Source organism: Dendrobates tinctorius, unplaced genomic scaffold (assembly GCF_039654945.1).
Source record: "Dendrobates tinctorius isolate UK_male_01 unplaced genomic scaffold, ASM3965494v1 ptg000162l, whole genome shotgun sequence".
Taxonomy (NCBI): Eukaryota; Metazoa; Chordata; class Amphibia; order Anura; family Dendrobatidae; genus Dendrobates; species Dendrobates tinctorius.
In genome coordinates this window covers 70737447-70763157 of record NW_027361829.1, presented here as the reverse complement: position 1 = coordinate 70763157, position 25711 = coordinate 70737447, and the positions used below count along the sequence as shown (strand labels likewise).

General features: G+C 40.0%; 1 protein-coding gene across 3 annotated transcripts in view; it reads left to right on the top strand.

The window, feature by feature from the left end:
• ULK4 (unc-51 like kinase 4) overlaps positions 1–25711 on the top strand; it is a 1062038-nt gene that overhangs the window by 325215 nt on the left and 711112 nt on the right. For all 3 annotated transcript variants that reach the window (XM_073550092.1, XM_073550091.1, XM_073550093.1), the window contains exon 20: positions 10326–10487. In XM_073550092.1, the coding sequence (XP_073406193.1) occupies positions 10326–10487 (162 nt within the window). The remainder of the gene's footprint in view (positions 1–10325; positions 10488–25711) is intronic.

Genomic DNA, 25711 nt, shown 5'->3' with positions numbered 1-25711 from the left:
TTTACCACTTTCTTCCTAATCTTTATTAGCTACTGTAAATTGGCATTGATTAGCAATAAGTGTAATCATAAATTAGGAGAGTTATTTTATGCCAAGCAGTTGATGTGTTGTGGGAGAAACTAGCAGTGGCAGCCAAAGAGAACACTTCAATCGATGGCTTGAATATTGAATCAGAAATAATTTCCTTTCATGTACCGTATATCTGTCATACACAGGAAAGATGCTTAATCTATACAATTTTTATTTATAGATATGCAGTTTAATTTTTATTTTACTAATTTAGTAATGAGGTCACATTATCTACTATTTAAATTTTCCCATAATCTATATAATTCGTACAATATTTGGACAACAGTATTTGAGCACCTATGCATTACACCTCCAGGAGCTTTTATGACATCTGATTCCAAATACATAGACATCAATATGTTGTATGGTGAAATTAACATACAAGCTCCAGAACTGGATATCATCAATGTGTCGGGGAATGCAGAGCAGATAAAACTTTATTTTATTCCCTGTATTCACTAGTCCAGTAAACCTGCCATGATTTAAGTGCTATTTACCTGCATTTATAGGGACTGACAGGTTCCCTGTCTAGCTGAAACTGGCTGCGTTTTTAAGGACAAGGAGTATACTTATTTAAAGTTGAAAGACTTTTTTTTTAACCTGATTCATTAAAAGACTTGTGTTACGCACAAAAATATTGTGACTTATTAATATTGTGACTTATTAAAGTGTTTTATGGAAGAATTAGTATGTGATGCAAAAAAATTTTGAAAATTTTGCTGGACTGTAAGGTTTTTCAGAGTTGTAAGGGCCCCTTGACACATAGCGACTCACCAGCGATCCCGACAACGATATGAACTTGTCAGGATCGCTGGTGTGTCGCTACATGATCACTGGTGAGCTGTCAAACAGTGACGACGAACGCGCATGACGCTGTGTACCTTAGATACCAGCGCGCTGGTGCAGGGAGCTGTTAACCAAGGTAAACAGCGGGTTTCTAAGCGCCGCGTGGCACTTAGAAACCCGCTGTTTACCTTGGTTACCAGCTCCAGCTCGCTGATCGCTGGTCTCCCGCCTGCCACACGCAACGATGCGTGCTGGCCAGCGGGAGAACAACAATCAAAAAAAGGTCCAGGCCATTCCAGGACGATCAGCGATACCCAGCAGGGGGGCCGGTCGCTGATAAGTGTCACACACAGCAATCTCACTGGTGAGATCGCTGTTGCGTCACAAAACTTGTGACTCAACAGCGATCTCGCTAGCGAGATCGCTGTGTGTGACGGGGGCTTAAGAATTGTTTCAGTAACAACAGCACTGCATAATTCCTCGCTATTTGACCTTCTGTTTTATGTATTTTACCTAGTATTTTACCTAGTATTTTGTACCAAGATACTGAATCTTTTTTCAATTTTAACATATAACCAGCCTATAAGTGTGAATTAATATAAATTCCATTTCCAGTGTGTGCTGTTTTATTATGAAGCTGAAGACTGTGTTTTCTTTATTTTATTTTCTATTTTTAATCTGTATAGTGAGTCACTGCACAGCCTTGAATTGCATATTATTCATACTGATCTCTTTTCTGCATTTTTACAGCATGTTTATGTATTTTAATGTAATTTCTGCTCTCGCTTTTTTAGCATGCAATTAAATCAATAGGTGTGTTATTGGTGTGGCTTAGCCTGATATGTGAGTAGACATAATCTGAAGCTTTTTTTGTGCATCATGAAGGAATGTTAGCATCCCACTTACTAACTGCCTGCTGATTGCATTTTACACTGTGTCAACCACCTGGGTGGTCTTTCAACCAACCATGAGCTGGAAAAAAAAGACTGGCCAAGTGGGAGATGTCAAGAGTAGTGGAGTTATGCTCCTAGGTGGCACACGTGGTTCATTGACCTACTGTGCCACAGATCATACTTACCCTGGAGAGGTGTGACAAAGCAGCTACCTTGGTGTTCACTGAAGCCTCTAGTGGTGAGGTAAGACTTGTGCGGTAGGTAGCTGCTAGTTGCCACACCAGCAGGACGGCCACTTGGGACTAGTTTAAACAGGACCTCATAATGGGACATATTTTGACAGGATGGTGACTTGGGACAAGTTCTCACTGTGCAGACAGGACGGGCACTGGGACAGGTTCACACGTTGCAGACTGGACAGCCACTGGGACAGGTTCACAGTTTTGGCCTGGGTATTCAGCCCCCAGGGTGGCAGACATGTACAACCGATTAGGCCATGGGGTATAGGTACCGCAGACACGGTTTCTGACACCGCTGAAGCGGTCTCAGGAAACTTGGACTAACTATGGCTTAATAACGGAACTCAGAATACGGGATACTAAAAGACAAGGGACGGGGGACCTGTCAACATACAGTTGCATACACACCAACCACCTAACACAGAACTACGGGGGTTGCTCAGGCACCTCCCAATAGGGGAGGGTGCTTTTTATACAAGATGTCTCCCAGGTACTGCCTGGGGGAGACCTTGCATGTGAACACACATTTATTTAAATTCCCCCATCTGTTGCTGGGAGCATTTAGCATGTGCTCGTGCTGCCCGTTTAAGAACAGGGGAACATGTGCGCGCTAGACACATGCTGCCAGGTCACAGGACAGCGTGTGCAGAGGAGGCAAGTTTAGATGATTGCGGTGATTTAGGTGATGAAGGCAAAGTCTGTCTGCTGGAGATTTTTGAAGCTCCCTGCTTTTATTCCAGATGGTGGTTGTTAACAATTGGCACGATCAGCAGTTGTCAAGAAATATAACTTGTCTCTTTCAATATGCATGTACTGATGGGCATCCTCTGGGAGAATGTGAATTTTATATGTAATGATCTGGAAAAAGTGTGAAAGCAGTAAAGTGGCACGTAAGTGAGCTGGAAGATCAGCTGTCGCTAATTAAGCAGTATGAAGAGGATAATTTCTAACCTTGCTTCCTTAAATGCCAAAACTTATTACCATGAGAACTGACTTAGGCAAGACCATTTTCATCAAATTGGTTTCTTAAATGAGGCAGAGGAAAGAAATCTCAATGAGTTTAAGGCCTGGCTGTTGGTTGGATCTAGTTGGGACTCCATACACATTTTCACTATAAATCAGAGTGTAGGATGTATTTTCCAAAAGTCACCATCAGTTGCGCCACAATGAGCTAATAAAGATTTTACATTCTAAAGATAGGGACATTGTTTTGTGCAGAACAGATGAAAAGAGTGAAACTCTGTATTGACGTCGACAGAGTGTCGATGTTTCTGGACCTTTCAGGTCAGCCTGGAGAAGAACCCAATATCAGGACATTTTCTCTTGCTATTCTTCAAAATTATCTAAGACTCCCCGCCATGTCCGGATATCTGAGAGAAGACCGCTCAATTACCACCCCTCCTAAAAACAGACATTCCATTGTGGACATTCCATTTTTTTTTATTTCTGTGTGAACAGTACACCTGATATGTCATATGGACAGGGAGTCGATTAACTGGGTTTTGAAGATGTTGTGATGTAAATAAAAGTTGGATGCCTATCGCCAAAATAAGAGCCACAAATATGGAAGAGTATCATTGGGACTATGCACTCTTTCATCATGGTCAGCATCGAAGTTTTAGCAAGGAACTTAGGTGGCTAGTGAATGCATACAAGATATATGCAATCCCAACTATGATGCCACAGTTTCAATCTGGTGGTATTTTTCTGCTGGAGACATACTGCACAAAAGGACCCAGTACACCTGCATATGGTCTCACAAAGGGTCTGAGGATCTCCTCCCAGTACCTAATGGCAGTCAAGGTACCTCTGACTAGCACATGGAGGGCTCTGCGGCTCTCCAAAGAAATGCCTCAACACAGCAATAACTGACCCACTCCCAAACCGGTCAGGCTGGAAGATATTGCAGGCAGCAGAGCCTTCTCCGTGGCGTCTCCAGACTCTATCAAGTCTGTCACAATTGCTCAGTGTGAACCTGCTCTTATCCATGAAGAGCACAGGGCACCTTTGTCACATATGCAAATCTTGGTGTTCTCTAGCAAATTACAACCACCCTGCACGGTGTTGGGCTGCAAGCACAACACCCATTTGTGGACATTAGGCCTTCATACCACCCTCATGGAGTTTGTTTCTGACAGTTTGATCTGACCCATGGATGTTAATAGCCTGCTGTTGGTTATTTCGCAGAGCTCTGGCACTGCTCCTCCTTTTCCTCCTTGCACAAAGGAGGAGGTAGCGGTCCTGCTGCTGAGTTTTTACCTCCTACGGCCCCCTCCACGTGTACTGGCTGTCTCCTAGTATCTGCTGCATGCTGTGGACACTGTGCTGACAGACACAGTTCCCCTTCTATCCACAGCATGCATTGATGTGCCATCCGGGATGAGCTGAACTACCTCAGCAACTTTTGTAGGTTGTATCCTTCATGCTATTGTACCTCTAGGGGTGAGAATAATGTCAAAATTCAAAAGTGAACAAAAGGGATGAGAACTGGGAAATACGCCAAACTCGACTCTTTAATGCTTTGCAGCGTGTCATTGAAATGGAATGTAGCTTAGTTGAGGAACCATCTGATTTTCACATACTGTATGTATCTGAAGGGAGGTCCAATGTCAGTTGAAAGACTATGTGATCCATCACAAAGACAGGTGTTTTTTCTTTATTACCAGTGTGCTGAACAAAAGGAAAGTCTCTATAATTTATACAGATATGAAGTACTGGTAAGTGTCTACCCTCTATGGAAAACGGATACATGTAGAAACCTGATTCTTAGGAAAACATTTTGGGAACTGAGAAAAATTATATTAGTGAGGTGATGTGATAGTACTGCCTAAAAAGGATGTGTTTTTTGGGGGCACAAGTAAAATATTTCAAATTAACTTGTTACCTGTTGCCGACTATTGTTAAGGCACATGATATTTCCATGAATATTAGGGCACTCAGACGGATGAATGAAGAATGAATGTTGGATGAATGATGGATGAATTTGGGATGAATGATAGATTGATGAATGAATGCTGGATGATGGATTGATGATGGATGAATGATGATGAATGATGATGGATGAATGAATGATGATGGATGAATTATGATGATATAAACAATATTAAACATTACATAGTAGCATGCTTGCAATCTATGAGTAAGTAGGGTGTAATTTAAAACATAAAAAATGTTCATATTGTGTGGATCAGTCATTTCTTAAAGTAAATAAGAGTAGTCCCAGTCATCAGCCAGTATATGTATTTGTACAGATATTAAATGAATCTGATTGCATGTCCTGTATGGGAATCAGATAATCGACCGAACCAGTGTCAGAGGAAAATATAGGGATAACTGATAAAAGTTACATTGAAGTGATAGGACTATGTAAAAAGATGTGTTTTAGGGCACACTTAAAAGACTAGGGATTAACTTGACTACCTGAGGCAGTGCATTACAGAGAACTAGTGCAGCACTAGAAATTCCCACAGGAGTGGGAATTTCAAATTATGGAGGCTGTCAGTCTTAAATCATTAGCAGACTGGAGAGCACAGGGTGATGGCAGCCATGAGAGATAAGATGTAAGACTGCAGCACTGTGGAGAGGTTTAGAGTGTGAAAGTAATAAGTTTGGATTGTGTTCTGAAGTGGCTGAGCATCCAGTGCAATGACTGGACAGATATGATTTGCATGTGTAGCAGGGGGAATAGTCTAGTGAGTTGAAGTCAAAATGAAAATGAATTGGCGCAAAAGAGTTCCCAATTCACTGGTGGAAGAATGGCATCTTCTGGAGATGTTTTTGAGGTCCAGGTAACACAAGCGTGAGGGTGATTGGGTATGAGGAGCAAAGGAAAGATCGGAGTCAAATATTATGAAAAAGGTCTTGCTGCTTTGGATTTATGGTCGTCCCACATATGGAAATAGAAATTTGAGGGATGCATCACAAGTTTTGGTAAGATTCGTTTTCAGATGGAGAGAGAACATGCTAGAATCAGCAGACAGACAATTATATGCATCTTCTCCTGACTCACTACTACAAAATACCAATGTATATAATTGTCTGTCATCATCAGACAGATAGTCCTGTAATACAAATCTGTTGATAGTGTGTTCAATCGTGGCTGTGTGCAGAGATATTTAAGATCAAACTTTTATTAACCCTGAGAATAGGGAAGAGAAGAGACTGAAGAGTCGGGAAATGAGACTCTAAGGCTAAGTTCACATTAGCGTTTGGGGGCTTTGCGGACTGCTGAGTACTTCCTCCCTGAAGCTTTTCCCTGACTTTTGTTAGATTATTATTGTGCTTATTTATGATGCTTACTTATTGAGCGCCATCATATTCTACAGCACTTTACAAGTATAACAGAGTAAAGGGCAAAAATGTAATAAAATAATTAGACTCGAGAGGTGTGTTTCTTTAAGCGCAAAGCAGTTTATACATTTTTAATCCATTTTAACCCATTGCGTGACACATTGGGTGTGCATTCAGATGATCTGAAACACAATATATTTGGGGGAAGACTTCCCTCTGAGCAGTACTTTATTTATACAAGACCAAATTTGATGGTTTGATTGGTTTTATTGTTCTGATATTAAAAGACAGCTGTCATACTGTGTTAAAGTTAATTGAGCTGAATCTGTCACCAGGTTTTTGCCACCTAATCTGAGAGCAGCACAATATAGGGACTGAGACTCTGATTCTAATGATATGTCACTTATTGGGCCGCTTGATATAGTTTTGATTAAATCACTGTTTTATGTCACTGTTTTATGAAGGAGCTTTTAGCAGGAGATTTTCAATAGAGGCTTAGATAATTTGCTGCTATATCGTGTTCCATATTAATGAGCTTTGTGTAACCCCTCCACTACCACTGATTAGCAGCTTTCTGCCTGTTTACAGTCTACACAAAGTTGTCAATTAGTGGTGTGGGCGGGTTATGCAGAGCTCAGCATTCAGAGAACTGCTAGATCTGCAGCAGATTAAGCTGACTTTAATCAAAACTACATCAAGTAGCCTAATAAATGAAAATGGTGAGATGTAAAAATTGAATGTTATTAAACCTTGTGTCTTCTTTCTGAAATAAAAAATCTTGTAAAAATATTTCATAAAAAAAGGGCTGATTTAGATTAAAAAAAGTAGGGTGTATGCAATCAGCTGACACCCAGTGGCGATCGGGCGCACACAAGATACCCTAGATGTATCCATACATCCCAGGTCGGTAAGTATCAGGCCACAGGGACGTATGGATACGTCTGTCATTAAAGGGGTTAAGCATCATGGGTAATTGGAGATCAAGCCTGGATAAAGATCAATGGCCTGAGATCAAAACCCACTGCTTATTTATCTGAATTTTCTGCTATGAGTGAAATGGAATTTAAAAGGGCCTATCTAAACTATTAATATGGGCATACAAGTTATAGACTGCTGAGGAGATTAATGCCTGTATACCTCATATCAGATCCCTTGTTGTTCAGTTGTTTTATCATTTTTTATAAATCACCTCTTCCAGGCTATGGGGAGGAGGACACTGCCTGGAACATATATTTGTGTCTAGAGCCTAATTTACATGACGAGAGAGTTATCGGTATAAGATATGTAGCTAACACAGACCAGGAGAAATGAAATTTGTCTTCTTGCAAATACCGTACATTTTTGCAGCTCTCTGAGCTCTGCTGTATTGCAGTAATATTGCAGCCCTGTCTGTATGTGATATGAAGCAGAGCGGAACCTGCAGATATGTCAGGTATAATCACACACAGCTCTGCAGTGAGATAAGGGGAGCAGTCATTATCATTACACATCACAGTGGTAGCTCCCCTTCATATAACATAAGCTCTGGAGGCAGAGTATCTTCTCGTAAGCATCCTCCCCAGAGCCTGGAAGAGGTAATTGATATAAAATGATAAAAGACCATTTCTCAAAAACAAGACCCCTGCTCATTAGCTGAACCTGGCCACAAATATAAAGATGAGCTAATATAGCACTCATCAGCTTGCTGCAGAATTAATCTTCGCTCCTGAAGTCTAAATACTGCTGTGTGCCTTTTATTTTGTTGTATAGTTTCATCAGTGGAATAATTAGATTTTGGAGGTCCTTTAAAATAATGCACATTCAGTTTCTTGTCACTATCAGATTTAATAAAAAAAATGAACATGAATAATTTTGCCATCTCCATTGTTATAATAATTAGTTCCTATTCTGTTATTATCTCCAACTTCATAATGAACTACATATAATCATGTTTCAAACTCTAAAATTTTCAGGTTTTAATTTGCTTAATATTGGTTTTGTGAAGTTTTTCTTTTCCTTTTGACTTATGCTAATAGCCTTGTTGTACTCGTCTAATTAATGTGCGGAGTGTTTTTCCCTTACAGTGTTTAGATTGGCTCGGCTGAATCATACAATTAAACTGTGTATTTCCTCCATTTTCTTTAATTGTAGTGCCAATTATGCCAACTAATCAATAGATGCAGCAATGAATAAACAGCACATCCTCTCTTTCAGTAAATAAGGAGGGGGGTTACTGCATCCACACAGTATGACTTTGAGTTTTTAATCCTAGGGAAAGGTAGACGCTGTTAAAATGAAGGATATTTGATGTGTGCAAGCTTTATATAAATGCATGTACGTAATTACCTTGTGCCCGTCTTACATGGCAGGGGGGTGCATATTATTGATTGGTTTCTAATGGCATTAAATATTCATGAGATTTTGGATGTAAATGTTTTATGTCAATACTTTGGCACTTCTAAGAATTATATTCTTGACTGCGTCCTGAATGCTGTAAAGTCTACATCTACTGTATGAGCACTTATGTCTGCTGAGGTAGAAAAACAGAAATAGGTGCGCCATGAACATGTGTTTTCTAGCATAATGTAGAGGAACTTTATCCCTGATATTTTTCTCTTGATTTTGGGAATGGTTACAAAATCCTAGAGGAAGATTACCCATACTAGAATACTGCCAGCAGTCCATTTATTAATTATGTCCGTTTTTATTATGTAACTAAAAAATCAATAAAAACCTCACATAGGTTACACAATCTGCTGCCCTTAGGCTGTGTTCACACGTTCGCGTTTTTTTTCGCGTTTAAGCGTTTTTTGTCCCTGCAAAAACGCTTACAAATGCATACATTAAGCATCCCATTATTAGAATGAAATCCGCAATTTTTGTGCACATGATGCGTGTTTTTCTGCACAAAAAACGCAGCATGTTCATTAATTTTGCGGAAAATTCCAGAATTTCAACTATACTCATTGAGAATGTGGATGCACCGGAAAAAACTGTGAAAAAAAGCGACAAAAACGTGCGAAAAATGAAAATGCAGGTTTTCCTGGGAAAGAGTCAGGTTTTGCTTAGGAAAATTCTGTGCACATAGCCTTAATGAAGAACTATCTGCTCATAACAGGTATTGGAGTAGAATCTGTATTAAGCCACTTAAATATTGGTAAGAACTTGAGAAAATCTAAAATATTCTTTTTGTGAAACTAGAAGGAAAGCTGTAGAGTATTTTACCATCCATTAGTATGTGACATTCATTGTAAAAAAGCAAATAGAAGCTCTTTTTATTATAGAACATCATCAAAATTATTAACCAACAGTTTGAACTACAGTACTACTCGCTTTCAAAGAATCTGCATGTGTAACGACTGTCGAACAACTGCGAGACATGCAGCCACAGTGACTCGAACATATTATTGGAGCACGCCGAAGACACTATATTAGCACACAAGTGTGTTTGGATAAGACCTAATCAGAGCAATCTCGCTCATCACTACTGCTGGGTCCAAGCAGACCTAAGCTTTGCCAATGACCTGTGGCAAAGCACACAACAATGAGTGGTTTTCCCCTGTAACCTGGGGCTGCTATGGATGATCCAGTTATAGAAATAAAAAATGCACTAGAAATAAAATATGTTCCTCCAAGATCTCTTTTGACCTTTTTGATGAAAAATTATGTAAAGCATAATTACAGTTTAATAAACTGCATTTTATTACTTTTATATAACAAGAAAAAAATTACACATTTTAGATATCAACGCTACCACAATACCCTTGATAAATTATTAAATCAATTATTTTGTATGAAGCATGAACTGTAAAAATAACAATTGCTTTTTCTTCACTATATTTGCAAAAATATTATATAGATTACATCATGAGAACTGACATATCCCAAAATAGTGCTAAAAATAATCAAAGTTGTCCTGCATACAACAAAGCCTCATGCAGCTACTTCAGTGAAAAGAAAAATAAAACTTATGGCTGCTGCTAAGCAGAGAGGCAGAAATTTAAAAAAAAAATATTTGGTCATTAAGGGAGTTAAAACAACACAAGTATTTTCTTTCTCTATTTTATAGGAAGAACCCATAATTCACCATATGACTGCAAAAATTATTGAAAATGTCTGTACAACAGTAACATCACATGTCCAAGGATTCATCAATGCTGAGATTGGACCTGCACTTTGGTATTTGTTCACACATTCAACAGTTGATTCTCTTCGGATCACAGCTATATCGGTATGTATATTCATGAATCTTCTCTTCTAGCAAAGTCATTATGTGCATTTTCCTCCAAATCTCATTCATACTAGCAAATATTCACGTAGATTACACTTTACATCCTAAACCAGATTTAAATACCTAGCAGTCTGGGTGGATCCTCCAGTTCCTCTACTCTCCCATTGCTAATGTGTTGTTTATTTCTGAATTTTTGTTGAGCTAAAAGACTCAACAATAAAACTACCATTAATGTACGTAAATATGAATCATGAATGTCTGAACCTATTTATTTCTGAGTCTGATGTATCTTCTTATTGAAAATTTGAAGTTGAATTCATTTTGCATAGATCCTTAAGGCTTAATTCACACATCAGTATTTTTGATTCCATCCATATTTTTAAGCCAAAGTCGGGAGTGTTTCCAAAACAGAACAAATGTCAGTCTTCCAATCAATAATAGTTTTTCTCTGTAAGTTCCACTCTTGGTTTTGACATACAAACACTGATGAAACCTACAAGAAGCAAAATAAACATAAACCCTGCTGTAACTAAATAAGTAAAAAGCAAGAGTGCATTTAAATAAAACAGGGTTCTTAGCAATACTGTTTTTGATCAAAAATGGCATAAAAGCCGTTCCACCATCGACAAGGTAATCCAGATCGGGACGATCCTACACTGTGTAATATTAAAAACCTTACCATGTGACAAACACTGATGCAAAATACTGACCAAATACTGATGTGTGAATAAGCCTTGGGACACGTTCACACATTCCGTGTATGATCAATATTGTTTGTAAGCCAAATCAGGAATGAGTTAAAAATGCATGATTGTTCCACTCATGGTTTTGACTAACAAATACTGATGTAAAATAATGTCCAAAAACTGAACGTGTCCTTAAGGGGTTACTCCGGGGAGATTAAAAAAAAAAGTACTGTCCCTGCTCTCATAAACTATAAAGATGAGATGCCCAGTGCACTTTAACTATCTTTATAATACTTGTAATTCCATGTGACAGGAGCTGCTCCTTACTGCTCCCTCTTCTGTCTGCTACAGTATGTGACACACCAGTGTGCAGCTCACCGCTGTAACTTAACAGCCATCTTGTGATGATAGCTCCTGCCAGAAGTAACAGTGGCAAGATCTCAATGGAAGTCTATGAAATCCTCATTTTGGATCTCATAGACTTACTTTGAGAAGTGACCTCAGGCTCGCCCAACACCAGAGCAATCCAGCAAGTCTCAAACTGCAGGAGATGACCGGTGCGGCACTAATAGCGGAAGAAGACTGCAGAAGGTAAGTATATTACCATGGACAAGGAACTTGCATTAGTCATACAACTCTGGTGGTAACATAAAAAATAACATCAGAGTGGTGTTTGAAATCCCTGTTACGCAGACTAATGCAACCTGTACAGGGAAGACCTTTTGCAAATTTGATCTTTCGGTTTCTTGTACACATGGGGTTGGGGGAGCTCGTCAATGATGGCTTGTAAGCCTGGATAAATGATTTAATTAGCTATTGAACTAATGTTTTAATTGTTCATAGCTTGATCTCTGCCATTTATATCCACGCAAACAATCTGGAATAATCATTTTTGCAGACTCTTCAGGTTGATTATTGGCCTGTATATAGGAGACTTAGTGGGGATTTCCAGGATTTATATATTGATGACCTATCCTATGTATAGGTTGTCCACATCAGATCGGTCAGAGTGTGACACCTTGCACCCCCCCACAGTTTAGCTGTTTGCAGCTTCTACTACGGCCGGGTGTATGGCTCAGTACTATTGATGAGCGACTGTTTGGATAAGATGATACAGTCATATGTAAAAGTTTGGGCACCCCTATTAATATTAACCTTTTTTCTTTATAACAATTTTGGTTTTTGCAACAGGTATTTCAGTTTCATATATCTAATAACTGATGGACTCAGTTATATTTCTGGATTCAAATGAGGTTTATTGTACTAACAGAAAATGTGCAATCTGCATTTAAACAAAATTTGACCGGTGCAAAAGTATGGGCACCCTTATCATTTTCTTGATTTGAACACTCCTAACTACTTTTTACTGACTTCCTGAAGCACTAAATTGGTTTTGTAACCTCATTGAGCTTTGAACTTCATAGCCAGGTGTATCAAATCATGAGAAAAGGTATTTAAAGTGGCCACTTGCAAGTAGTTCTCCTATGAAGAGTGGCATCATGGGCTCCTCAAAACAACACTCAAATGATCTGAAAACAAAGATTATTCAACATAGCTTTTCAGGGGAAGGATACAAAAAGTTGTCTCTGAGATTTAACCAGTCAGTTTCCACTGTGAGGAACATAGTAAGGAAATGGAAGAACACAGGTACAGTTCTTGTTAAGCCCAGAAGTGGCAGGCCAAGAAAAATATCAGAAAGGCAGAGAAGAAGAATGGTGAGAACAGTCAAGGACAATCCACAGACCACCTCCAAAGACCTGCAGCATCATCTTGCTGCAGATGGTGTCACTGTGCATTGGTCAACAATACAGCGCACTTTGCACAAGGAGAAGCTGTATGGGAGAGTGATGCGAAAGAAGCCGTTTCTGCAAGCACGCCACAAACAGAGTCGTCTGAGGTATGCAAAAGCACATTTGGACAAGCCAGTTACATTTTGGAAGAAGGTCCTGTGAACTGATGAAACAAAGATTGAGTTGTTTGGTCATACAAAAAGGCGTTATGCATGCACTGTATTGTTGACCGATGCACAGTGACACCATCTGCAGCAAGATGATGCTGCAGGTCTTTGGAGGTGGTCTGTGGATTGTCCTTGACTGTTCTCACCATTCTTCTTCTCTGCCTTTCTGATATTTTTCTTGGCCTGTCACTTCTGGGCTTAACAAGAACTGTACCTGTGTTCTTCCATTTCCTTACTATGTTCCTCACAGTGGAAACTGACTGGTTAAATCTCTGAGACAACTTTTTGTATCCTTCCCCTGAAAAGCTATGTTGAATAATCTTTGTTTTCAGATCATTTGAGAGTTGTTTTGAGGAGCCCATGATGCCACTCTTCATAGGAGAATCAAATAGGAGAACTACTTGCAAGTGGCCACTTTAAATACCTTTTCTCATGATTTGATACACCTGGCTATGAAGTTCAAAGCTCAATGAGGTTACAAAACCAATTTAGTGCTTCAGGAAGTCAGTAAAAAGTAGTTAGGAGTGTTCAAATCAAGAAAATAATAAGGGTGCCCATACTTTTGCACCGGTCAAATTTTGTTTAAATGCAGATTGCACATTTTCTGTTATTACAATAAACCTTATTTGAATCCAGAAATATAACTGAGTCCATCAGTTATTAGATATAAGAAACTGAAATACCTGTTGCAAAAACCAAAATTGTTATAAAGAAAAAAGGTTAATATTAATAGGGGTGCCCAAACTTTTACATATGACTGTATCCGAGCATGCTCGGGTGCTAACAGAATGTCTTCGGCGTGCTTGTTATGTTTGGATTCCCGTGGCTGCATGTCTCGTGGATGTTCGATAACTGCAACACAGGCATGGATTGCCTGTTTGTTAGGGACTCAAGCATACTATTCGACCACATCAAAGCCACTTGCTTAGCAGTGCCCCCGACCATGCTCGGATAACATCTTATCACTACTCAATAATATTTATAGTAGGCATTTTTAGGTACTTCAGGTCATCTTCTATTGAAGAGAATAAGGAAAAACTGGAAAGCAGTCATCAAGTCCCATAAAATGAATATTTTATTACATACAAAATTTAAAAGTACACAGGATACAATGGTGGGGCAGAAAATATTGTACACATCAAGTGACCATACAAAGAATATGGACATACAGACCAAAGAACCTCTGCAAATAAATCTGCTTACAAATTACTATAAGCCATGATGTAGGCAAAATTAGAAGGTACGCCAATGAACATCAAGCACACAAATAATTAATTGTAAATGTATCTGTAAAACTTGATAAATGAAGAGCTGATGTTCATATGGCAAAGAAATGGTTAAATATAGACATGCTGCAATTCATAGTAGATTAAAGAGCAAATGCTCATGTGGCACAAAAAATCAGGAAATTTGTTTAGCAAACACTATAAGAGTGAAAAAAGTCACAGAATCTGCATATGCAAGCTGCAATATAATCGGAGACAGTGCTTATAGCATAACAAACAATAATTCTATGTTACCAACAGCTATGCATAATGCAGCCTTTGCTGTACTCAGAATAAATGCTCATCAAGCGTCATAAATGTTGCCAGCATGAAAGACCAGCCATACATCGGAAGCAGTACCTGAATGATAGCGAAATATTGCAGAGGCGAAGGACCGTCAGCCCTCCATGACGCGCGTTTTGGAGCACAAGGCTCCTTCCTCAGGGGCGTGGAGAGAGAGCTAAGCCGCCTTATCTATATACAGTACTAACCAGAAATGCCCGTGAACCGCCGCACCGCCTGCAGTGAGTGACAGCGCAAACACCTCCTCCAGACGCTGACACAGGAAGCACGCGGGGCCCCATGTGACCTGCTGTCAGACGGCAGGAGGGGAGGTGCCAGACACAGCGCAGGAGGGAAGCGGCACATGCGCAATGTGTTATCTAGTTATCAGCGACCATTATGGAAGAGGACAAGAATGTGGGCAAACGGAAAGCCATAAAAAAGGGCAAACAAAAGGGGAACAATGTATAGAAATATATACATATCCAAATACTGGGACCCTAGTGGCCACATATATATAACCACATATTAGAACCACATCATATAGTGGAAATATAACGTATAGATATACAAAATTGTTTAGATAGAACCAGTATGTCACTACACAACGAAACAACATGGATAAATACAGATGGCCATACAATACAGTATTTTTAACCTCGCTTGTGCAAGGTGCAACTATACCAAGGCAAACAATAATTATGAGGAATGGTAAGTCCCACTAATGGATATAATATATCTAACCCCTCTTGCATAGAATGAAAATATATCAGGAACAACAATTAATATGAATAGTACATCTTGCTAGAAGATCGAATGCTGGAAAAATAGGCGGCTTGCATGCTTCAAAACTCTCGGCACCAGTATTCCAAATTCCAATGTTAATCTTCATGAGCACATATAGAACATTATCTGCCAAACGAAAAAGAGAAAATGTTAAAATAAAAGCAATAAAAATGTGTATAAAAAAACGTATAATCACACATGTGCACAATATGGAGAGATAGACTGGATTCACAAAAAAGGGACGAAAGAAATATTCTCGTTGAGCCCATCCGGATGGATGGTCTTTAGTGTCCAGATCCATCTTGTTTCAAGCTAGGCCAGGCGCCTGGGCAATCCACCCCCTGATATTAATATTAAGGCAGTCAATGCCCTGTACCCTAAGTAAAGAGCCATTGCATTGGTGAAACTCCCTGAAATGGCGTGGCAGGGTTTTGAGGGCGGAAGTGTCCGTGCACTCAGATGCCGCCTGAATCCCCAACACATGCTCTCTAATTCAGACTTTTAATTGTCTAATAGTTAGACCCACGTATATCAGGCCACACGGGCAAGTGGCGTAATATATCACGTATCTTAAGATACAAGTGATGCGATGTTTATTTGGGAAAGATTACGACCCATCCGAATTAGAGAAGCTGGTGCTACGCTCAATGTTAGGGCAGGCGACACACCTGCCGCATGGCACTCAACCACCCCTGCCTGGAATTTCGTCAAGAAACGTGGAAGAGGATTGCCCAACATAATGGCTACGGGTGAGTTGATCGCCCAAGTTCCTGGCCTGCCTGAACGTGATGGATGGATTGTCTGGGAGAAACTTCTGAATTATAGGGTCGACTTTTCAATATGGGCCGAGCCCTCTTGATCGCATTCTCCCATGTTGAAGGTGGTAAGATGTAATAAACCTTACCCTATTCCCCGTACAAGGTTTCCGGTTCGTATTTTTATACAGAAGGTTATTGCGGGTAGAGTATTTGGCCCGATGGTACGCTTTTTTTATTGATCGCCCACTATAGCCACGGGCCAAGAAACGTAATTTTAATTCATCCGCCCGCTTTTTGAAATCTTCATCCGTAGAACACATACGGCGTAGGCGAAGGAATTGGCCAACCGGAATTGCCTTAATCATGTGGCAGGGATGGCAGGAGGAGGCATGGAGCAACGTGTTTGTCGCTGTCGCCTTGCGAAAGATGTCTGTCTGGATTAAACCAACTTTGTCCTTTCTGATTGTTACGTCTAAATAGTCTATCCTCTCCTGATCCCACACCAGGGTGAGACGTATGTTACGATCATTACTGTTCAGAGTGGATACAAACTGCACAAGGTCGATGGAGGTGCCCTGCCAGACAAAGAAGATATCGTCGATATAACGTGTCCAGAATGGGACATGGTCAATCGACCCCTGTTTGTCAGACAGGAAGAGCTCCCTCTCCCACAGCCCCAGGAAGAGGTTGGCATAGGAGGGCGCAAAGGCCGTCCCCATGGCAGTCCCCTGGAGCTGTAGATCGAAGAAGCCCTTAAAAACGAAAAAAAATATGAGTTAGAGTGAACTCTAGAAGCTCCAGGATGAGGCCCCTCAATCCCATGGGTAGAGATGATGTGTCTAAGAAGAACCGTGCGGCTCTAATCCCGTCTTGATGGCGTATACTCGTATAGAGGGACTCAACATCAACTGAAGCTAACAGAGTATCACTCTCTAAACACAGTCAATCGACCTTATGCAGCAGGTCCCCGGTATCCTTGAGGTAGGAGGGAAGACTGGTTACCAACAGTTGTAAATAAAAAGCAATCCATCTGTTTACATGCTTGAGGAAGTTCCCTCTCCCAGACACAATAGGTCTGCCGGGTGGTGACATTATGTCCTTGTGGACTTTTGTTAAGAGGTACAGTGTGGGAATGGTAGGTTCCCTCACTGTCAGTGCCGAAACCAGCTCCTTGGTGACAATACCGCCATCCATGGCCCTCTTGAGAATAAATTCCAATTTGGTATTAAAAGCAGAGAGGGGATTAAAAGTAAGCTTCCTATAACAGGTAGAATTGTCAAGCTGTCGGAAAGCCTCCCTCTCGTACATTATTTTGGGCCTGATGACGATATTGCCACCTTTTGTCTGCTGGCTTCATCACCACATCAGGTAAATTTTGGAGGAATCTCAGTCGATTTCTGTCTTCCTTAGTCAAGTTGTCATCTTCCCCAAACCTAGGAATCCTTAAAAATTCCTCGGTCACCACCCAAACAAACAAGTCGATGCTGGGACAGGAGGTAAACGAGGGAAACTTCACAAAACGTGGACGTATGGACGGAGGGATCTTACCTCCCTCGCTGTTATGCTCTAGTGCCAGCTCTTCCAAAATTCTCACTGCCTCTTGTTCCTCCTCTGTGGGGAAAAGGTGTACAAAATCATCATTATGGAAATGCCTTCTGAACAATAATGATCGGGCAAAAATGTGCAAATCCTACACAGCAGTGAAGGTGTCGAACCCCGGTGTGGGAGAAAAGGACAGACCCCTGCCCAACAAAGACAAATCCACATCAGTGAGTAAGAGACTACTTAAATTAATCACCTTATTATCCCTACGATTGTTCTCGGATGAATTATCCCGATGTCTTCTATAGGGATGAAAGGAGTGATCCCGTAATCTATTAGTTCCACTTAGGGAGGAAACAGAAGCACTAGAAGATGCTCTTTGTAAATTAGTGTTAATTGAGCTCCTCCAGAGGTACACCCTCTTGGTCTGACAATCACGTAGATCTCTCTTGTATTTAGTCACCTGATTGTCCTGAATTTTCTTGACCAGTTGGTCCATCGTTTTATCTAGTTCAGCCTCAAAAGTCTGAACTTTATCAGCGGGACAATCTTTACGTATCTCCGCTTGGGCAATATCTATTGCTTTATCCAACTTGGCAATATTGGTGGCATTAAGACTAACGAGAATTTGCAAAAAAACAGATGAGCACATGCTACACGCCTCCTCCCACTTATTAATAAACTGCTCGTCATCCACTGGGAATGTGGGGATGACTTTAACCCTTAGTCCTCTGGGGATCATTTTGTTAGTGATGTACTTTTCCAAAAACAATCTATTCCACCACAACCTGGATCGCTTTAAAAGTAGAGTCTTTATATGTAAGAATTTCTCGTCCCAACTTAGATCACCAGCCTGCTGCGTGGATCCCCCCCCCGATCCAAAAACCTGGTCCAATTGATTAAGCCAGGTTTTGTCCCTCGCTCGGAAGTCCATCTTTACCACAGAAGAGTAACCTGTGCATAACACAGCAAGAATCACACAATATGAGCAGATTGTGGTAAACATAACACATGAAGATGGAAAAAGTTCACAATAAATATAAGGCAAATTGCCACCGACTGCTCAAACATGTGTCTAGTATACGGACATAAGAGGGACCAACTGCAAAAAGCATGCTAAGGAAAAACTGGAAAGCAGTCAAGTCCCATAAAATGAATATTTTATTACATACAAAATTTAAAATACACAGGATACAATGGTGGGGGCAGAAAATATTGTACACATCAAGTGAACATACAAAGAATATGGGCATACAGACCAAAGAACCTCTGCAAATAAATCTGCTTACAAATTACTATAAGCCATGATGTAGGCAAAATTAGAAGGTACGCCAATGAACATCAAGCACACAAATAATTAATTGTAAATATATCTGTAAAACTTGATAAATAAATGAAGAGCTGATGCTCATATGGCAAAGAAATGGTTAAATATAGACATGCTGCAATTCATAGCAGATTAAAGAGCAAATGCTCATGTGGCTTCTCAATATAGCCCAATGCTTGGCCAAAATGTCTCTCATGTTAGTCCACTCGTGAATGAATGTAGATATAAATCTGAAGTTATCATCATTACCTTTGCACATGTTTTTCTTTTGTTACAATAGACTATTTTGAGGTGTCCTCCATGCCATATAATGGCCACATTTATTGCACATCCGACTAAACCCTCTTTGTTCGAATTGTCTTTTGAGATCACTGGCTTCTGTCTCAAATCTATTATTCGAAGAGCAAATTCACTTCATTCTTAGGAACTGCCCAACAGGGATGGCCCCAGTGGTAGCTGGTTTATTGGCAGAATCTGCATGTATCAGGGCATTAATTGAAGAGGATTTCCTGTAAACATCAGTCTGTATATATCGGTTGTCATCCATTTCCAGAGTGATGTCCAGGGAATTGATCTTTTTGAAGCTGTATGTATATGTTAACCTGCTGATACAGGAAAGATATATAACTTTGTACCATGTTAGCCAGTAGATAGAAGAATTTTTAAAACTGAGAGTCCTCAGTGGTTGATACCTTTTAATGGCTAACTGAAAAGATGGTAACAAGTTGCAAGCTTTCAGGACTACGCAGGTCTCTTCATCAGGCTAGACTAATACAAAATCTGAAGGATTTCTGTAGTGGTCACCTACAATCCAAATCTGGAGGTGCCAAGAGGAGCTGCACGGAAATTACAACCTTTACTACAAAAAGATGCCCGATTACAATCCATATTTCCAGACCCCCCACTGCTGTGTTTTAGGCAGCCCCCAAATTTACGAAGCATAATTGTCAGAAGCTCCCTGTCCTCTCCAACAGCTGCAGGAACCTTTCCTTGCAACCAGAAAAAATGTAAAACCTGTCCATTTATATTGACCACGGACAAGATAAAGATCCCCAACTCACATCAGGACTACAAGTTCCCAGGTACTTTCAGCTGCATCACATCAAATGTGGTGTACTTATTTGTACTAAATGTCCAATTAGGGGTCTGTATGTGGGTGAGACAGGGAAAAACTGAGAACAAGGATGAATTCTCATTGTCACACTAAGAGAAAAAAAGAATGAATCTACCTGTGGCAAAACATTTTTGTATCCCTGGTCATAGCATGATGGACATTAAATTACTTGTATTAAATGGTAACTTCAAGTCTCAGAGAGAAAGAAGAATCTCCGAGTACAAATTTATGAAAACTTTTCAAACATTCAGTGCTGGAATGAATGTGTCGCATGATATGGATTTATGTCTTTTTACATCAATTAAGGAATTTGCTCTTTAGACCTTCTGGGGTCATCACAACACAGAACCAGACAGACTCAGTCAGAGGGCAATAAAACCTTCACACTGCTTATCTATGAACTGTTCCAATATTTATGCTTATCCCTCCCCCCATAATGACTATTCCCCTTCACATCACTTGTCTTAGGTATTGGGTTATTTCTGTGCTGTCTTTTGTATAAATATGTTATCCTTCAGATTTTGTATTAGTCTAGCCTGATGAAGAGACCTGCATAGTCTCGAAAGCTTGCAACTTATTACCATCTTTTCAGTTAGCCATTAAAAGGTATCAACCACTGAGGACTCTCAATTCTAAATATTCTTCTATGTTAAGCTGCCATACTGACCCACACCACAATAACAGAATATCATCTATATATCTGACAGTGACAAGTAAGGTACCTTCATCCACAAAGATGCTATCAACCCAGGCAAAGACATCCATCGTGTCCCGGACATAAGATGGCAGTGTCTCAACTCTGGGCTTTAAATAAAAATCGATACATTTGCAGGTTGAATCTCATAGCCTTTCAATCCTGGACACGATCAGATGTCCAGGTGGGTTGATGGTATCTTTGTTAATTGTAGGCAAAATATAGACAGTAGGGATCTTAGGGGATATAACTGTTAATTCTGTCAATATTTTTTGGTAGTAAATCCCTCCTCGCAAGCTTTAATAAGGATTCCCTAAAAGTTGATCCGAGAAGGAAGCAACTGGATTATATGATAGTTTTAGATACGTGTTTGAAACTTTTACTTGGTGGAATACCTCACACTCGTATCGTATTTGTCATTTGGCCATACAACAATGTTCCCCTTTTTGTCAGCTGCTTTATTGACAACATCCTGATAGGACTGGAGCTGTCTGATGGGGGCTCCTTGTTGGTACGTCAGGTTATCATACCTTCGTCTTGTGGACAGTTTTTTTTAAAGTACTGTGCTTGATGGCCGTGGTGCTTTCACGGGACGCAGCAGGCGAAGCGTGCATGCTCCACTTGAGCTCTTCCATTTGCCTATTACCTATCACGTTACCTTTCACATGATCCATAACCAGCGAGAAGAAAAGGTCCTGTTTGCCACCACATATATCTTCCTCTTGAGAAAGCAGTATTTCACATAGGAAACGCCGACAGTGTCCTGCCATCCAGTACTTGTGGCTAGCTTGAGTGTTTCCATCTGTGCCTCACCCAACACTGCATTTATGCCCACTTGGATTGACTTGTACTTGAATTTCTGGGCTCATGGTGTGCTGCACTTACATTATATTTTACACATATGCCACTCAATTTGGTGTGTTGTTTTATATACTCATGGCTGGCTATTGTTTGTTTGTCTTTTTATACACTGCCTTTACATTAAAAAAACTGTCAGTAGGATTGTGCTGAGTAACCTACAGACAGTTGGCACTGTTATATTGATTAAAATTAGAGATGAGCAAATTCCTTCTGATTTTGTCCCCGAATCTGATTTTGACATTTTCGGGCCGTATTTGGACACTGTTCGTGCCGAATGTATGTCTTATGTTCAGTTCCGAACATATTTGGTAATTTCTACTTCCATTGACTCTAATGACGTTTGGCTGTGTTCGACAAATATTGCAAAAACAATATTCGAATCCAATCGTATTCGGAACCAAATCCAAACAAATTCGCTCATCTCTAATTAAAATGATACCTTGGTCGATGAAATCCGTTGGGGGTTGTTGAGTAATCTTTATTTAGTTTTCGGTTAATGAGATTCTCGTTCTCTTGGGTGGCCTCTGGTGAGGTCTTTATGTGATGCTCTGCTTACATATTCATCTATATCGCTTTTTGATAGGTCACTGATACCTCAGTGACCTGCCCCCTTTTTTACATACTGTATATGTTGTGGTTTGAAAAAACGCACCTGCCCTGTAACGTGATCTCTTTTCTAATTTCCATATTTTTGTTTTATTTAATGTTATGAATTGCTTGAGAAAAAAAATCTTCCTCAAAATGTCGCTGTCTGCTTCTGCGCAGTAGAATGATTCGTCACGTGAAATATGCTACTGCGCAGGCGCCAGCGACATTTTGCTAGAGAAAAAAATTGTCTCCACCAAGATGGCTCCGGTGGCGCCTGTGCTGTATGATATTTCGGATCTCCGATACATGCTACTGCACAGGCGCGTATTCCAGCAACCAAGGTATCATTTTAATCAGTATAACGTCGCCTACCTGACATTGTCTATAGGTTACTGAGCACAATCCAGCTGACAGGTTCCCTTTAACTGTGAATATTACAGCAATTTGTTAAATAAAAATAATCTTTTTAACCGTTATACTCAGTAACCTCATGTGCTTATGTTTTTGTATTTTGTTGTGCCAACCGCTGATACGCCTTTTGCAGTTAAAGGGCCTTATTCCTCAGCACGCTTTTTAACGGCGCTGAGAAATAAGGGTATAGTACCCCCCAGCGTCAGAAATTTTTCGGGGTCTCGGCTACCGGGGGGGTAGCTAAGGCCACGGAGAACATGATTCGGGTCAGTTTTTACCGTCCTCAGTCTTGTGATCCTCATTATTCACCGAATAATGGTGATTGCAAAAAGTCTGATTTCCCATTCATTTTTCTCTCCTTTGATATGATCTAGCATACCAGAGGAGAGAGAATTGGGGTCCCCCTGAGCACCCCAGTACCTCTGCCAGCCCCAGACCCTCCTGCTCCGCCCCCCAGCCTTCCGCGTCTTCTTCCTGGAAGAAAATTTTGGGAGCATGTGCAGTGTGCTCCCCAAGATCTGCTGGCTGGTACCCAGCAACAATAGGAGATTTTTTCCTATTGGTTCATTTTAATCACTGTGATAGACCCTATCACAGTTGTCAAAATAAAAAAAATATTAAATCAAGCCCCCCCTTTATCACCCCCTTGGATAGGTAAAAATAATAAAATAAAAAAATGTATTTTTTTTCCATTCTTTGCAGTTTTGGTTAGGATTCGGGTTAGAGCGAGGGTTAGGGTTGGGGTTAGAGCTAGAGTTAGGGTTGGGCTAGGTTTAGGGTTGAGGCTAGGGTTATTGTTGGGGTTTGAGCTATTGTTGTTTTGGGTTAAGGTTGTGTTGGGACTATGGATGGGGTTATGATTGTTGGGTTGGGGGTTAGTTTGGAGTTGGGGTTAGGGTTGGGATTAGCATTGGGGTTAGGGCTGTGTTATGGTTGGAGTTAGAATTGGGGGGGGTTCCACTGTTTAGATACATCAGGGGTCTCCAAATGAGACATGGTGCCTGCCATTGATTTCAGCCAATTTTTCTTTCAAAAAGTCAAATGGTGCTTCGTCCCTTCTGAGCTCTGCCATACGCCCAAACAGTGGCTTTCCCGCACATATTGGGTATCGGCGTACTCAGGAGAAATTGCACAACAATTTTTGTTTGTCCAATTTCTCCTGATAACCTTGTGAAAATAAGAAAGCTTGGGTCTAAAGTAATTTTTTTTGTGAAAAAATTAAAATGTTCATTTTTTCCTTCCACATTGCTTTAGTTTTCGTGAAGCACCGGAAGGGTTAATGAACTTCTTGAATGTGGTTTTGAGCACCTTGAGGGGTGCAGTTTTTAGAATGGTGTCTCTTTTGGATATTTTCTGTCATATAGACCCCCCAAAGTCACTTCAAATGTGAGGTAGTCCCTAAAAAATGGTTTTGTAAATTTTGTTGAAAAAATGAAAAAACGTTGGTGAACTTTTAACCCTTTTAACGTCCTAACAATAGAAAATTGTTTCCAAAATTGTGCTGATGTAATGTAGACATGTGGGAAATGTTATTTATTAACTATTTTGTATGACATGACTCTCTGATTTAAGGGCACAAAAATGAAAAGTTTGAAAATTGCAAAATTTTCAAAATTTTTGCCAAATTTCTGTTTTTTGATAAGTAAACGCAAGTCATATCAAAGAAATTTTACCACTAACATAAAGCGCAATGTGTTACAAAGAAAGCCTCAGAATCCGTGGAATCCGTTGAAGCGTTCCAGAACTATAACCTCATAAAGTGACAGTGGTCAGAATTGTAAAAATTTGGCTTGGTCATTAAGGTCAAAATTGGCTTGGTTACTAAGGGGTTAAATAACACTGCTTTGTTTTAGATGCTTCCTTGTATTTGGCTTTGATAAAACTTTACTGATATACTTAGATGCCGATTACACACTTTTTGATGCGTTTCCGCCTTGGAAAGGCACTAAGTAAAAGTATGCATTTTTTACGTAGTTCAATTCTATGGGGAAAATCTGCACAGAAAACTCAGCGTACCCGCAAAGACAGTGACGTGTTGCGGATTTGAAATGCACTGCAGATCAGTTTACGTGGAGTAAAAAACAAAGCACAGTGGTCATGAGATTTCTATAAATCCCATCCACGTTGCTATAACTGTAAAACGCTGCATTTTTTCATGCAGAAAAAATACGCACTGCCAAAAATGCACCTAAAGCTCATCTTGTGAACGTAGCCTAATTTTATTCAAAACTTTGGATCACAGATTTTTTTGAATTCTTGTGCAACTTGGACCACAGTTGTGACAACATTTTTTTTAAATTTATCCTATTAAGCAAAGGTTTTAAAATAAGTATTGCCCAGATGAATTAAACCACATAAACATAAAACACATATACATAGCGAGAGAAGTGGAGAGTGTGTTCTTCTTTCTTCCTTATTGTACTAGTATATAGCAAGAGTCGTACACGCTCACTTTGCCAGATTTGTGGTCCCATAAAAACTAATGGTGTGCCGTAAGTTTCTATTAAAAAAGTGCCGTAAAACATGTGGTGCAAATTATCATTTTCTCTAGTATTTGAGGGCAAGCATATGTCTTTTAAGTATCATCATAAAGTGTTCATCGTTCATGGGCAGCATCTATTACCTGGGTATTGTTGTCAGGCTAGTAGCCGTTGTTGAAGCCATCAAACAGCATACTTTCATAAATGAGCTCTCTCTACACTTCTGTCACGTTGTATAGACCGTTGTTATAGCCGTTTTATTCTGTCTAGTGATGTCTTAAAGATTATATTGTCTTCTTGCCTACCTTATTACAGTGCAAGCGTGAACGCGATTTATGTGTTTGTCTAGAATTGTTTGTGGAAGTTTTTTGTGAGTCTGCAATCCTAGCACAGCCTGTATGATATTGATATTTTACTTTCTAGGACACCGTTACTTGAATCAAGCTGAAATGACACCTATAAATAAAATGCTG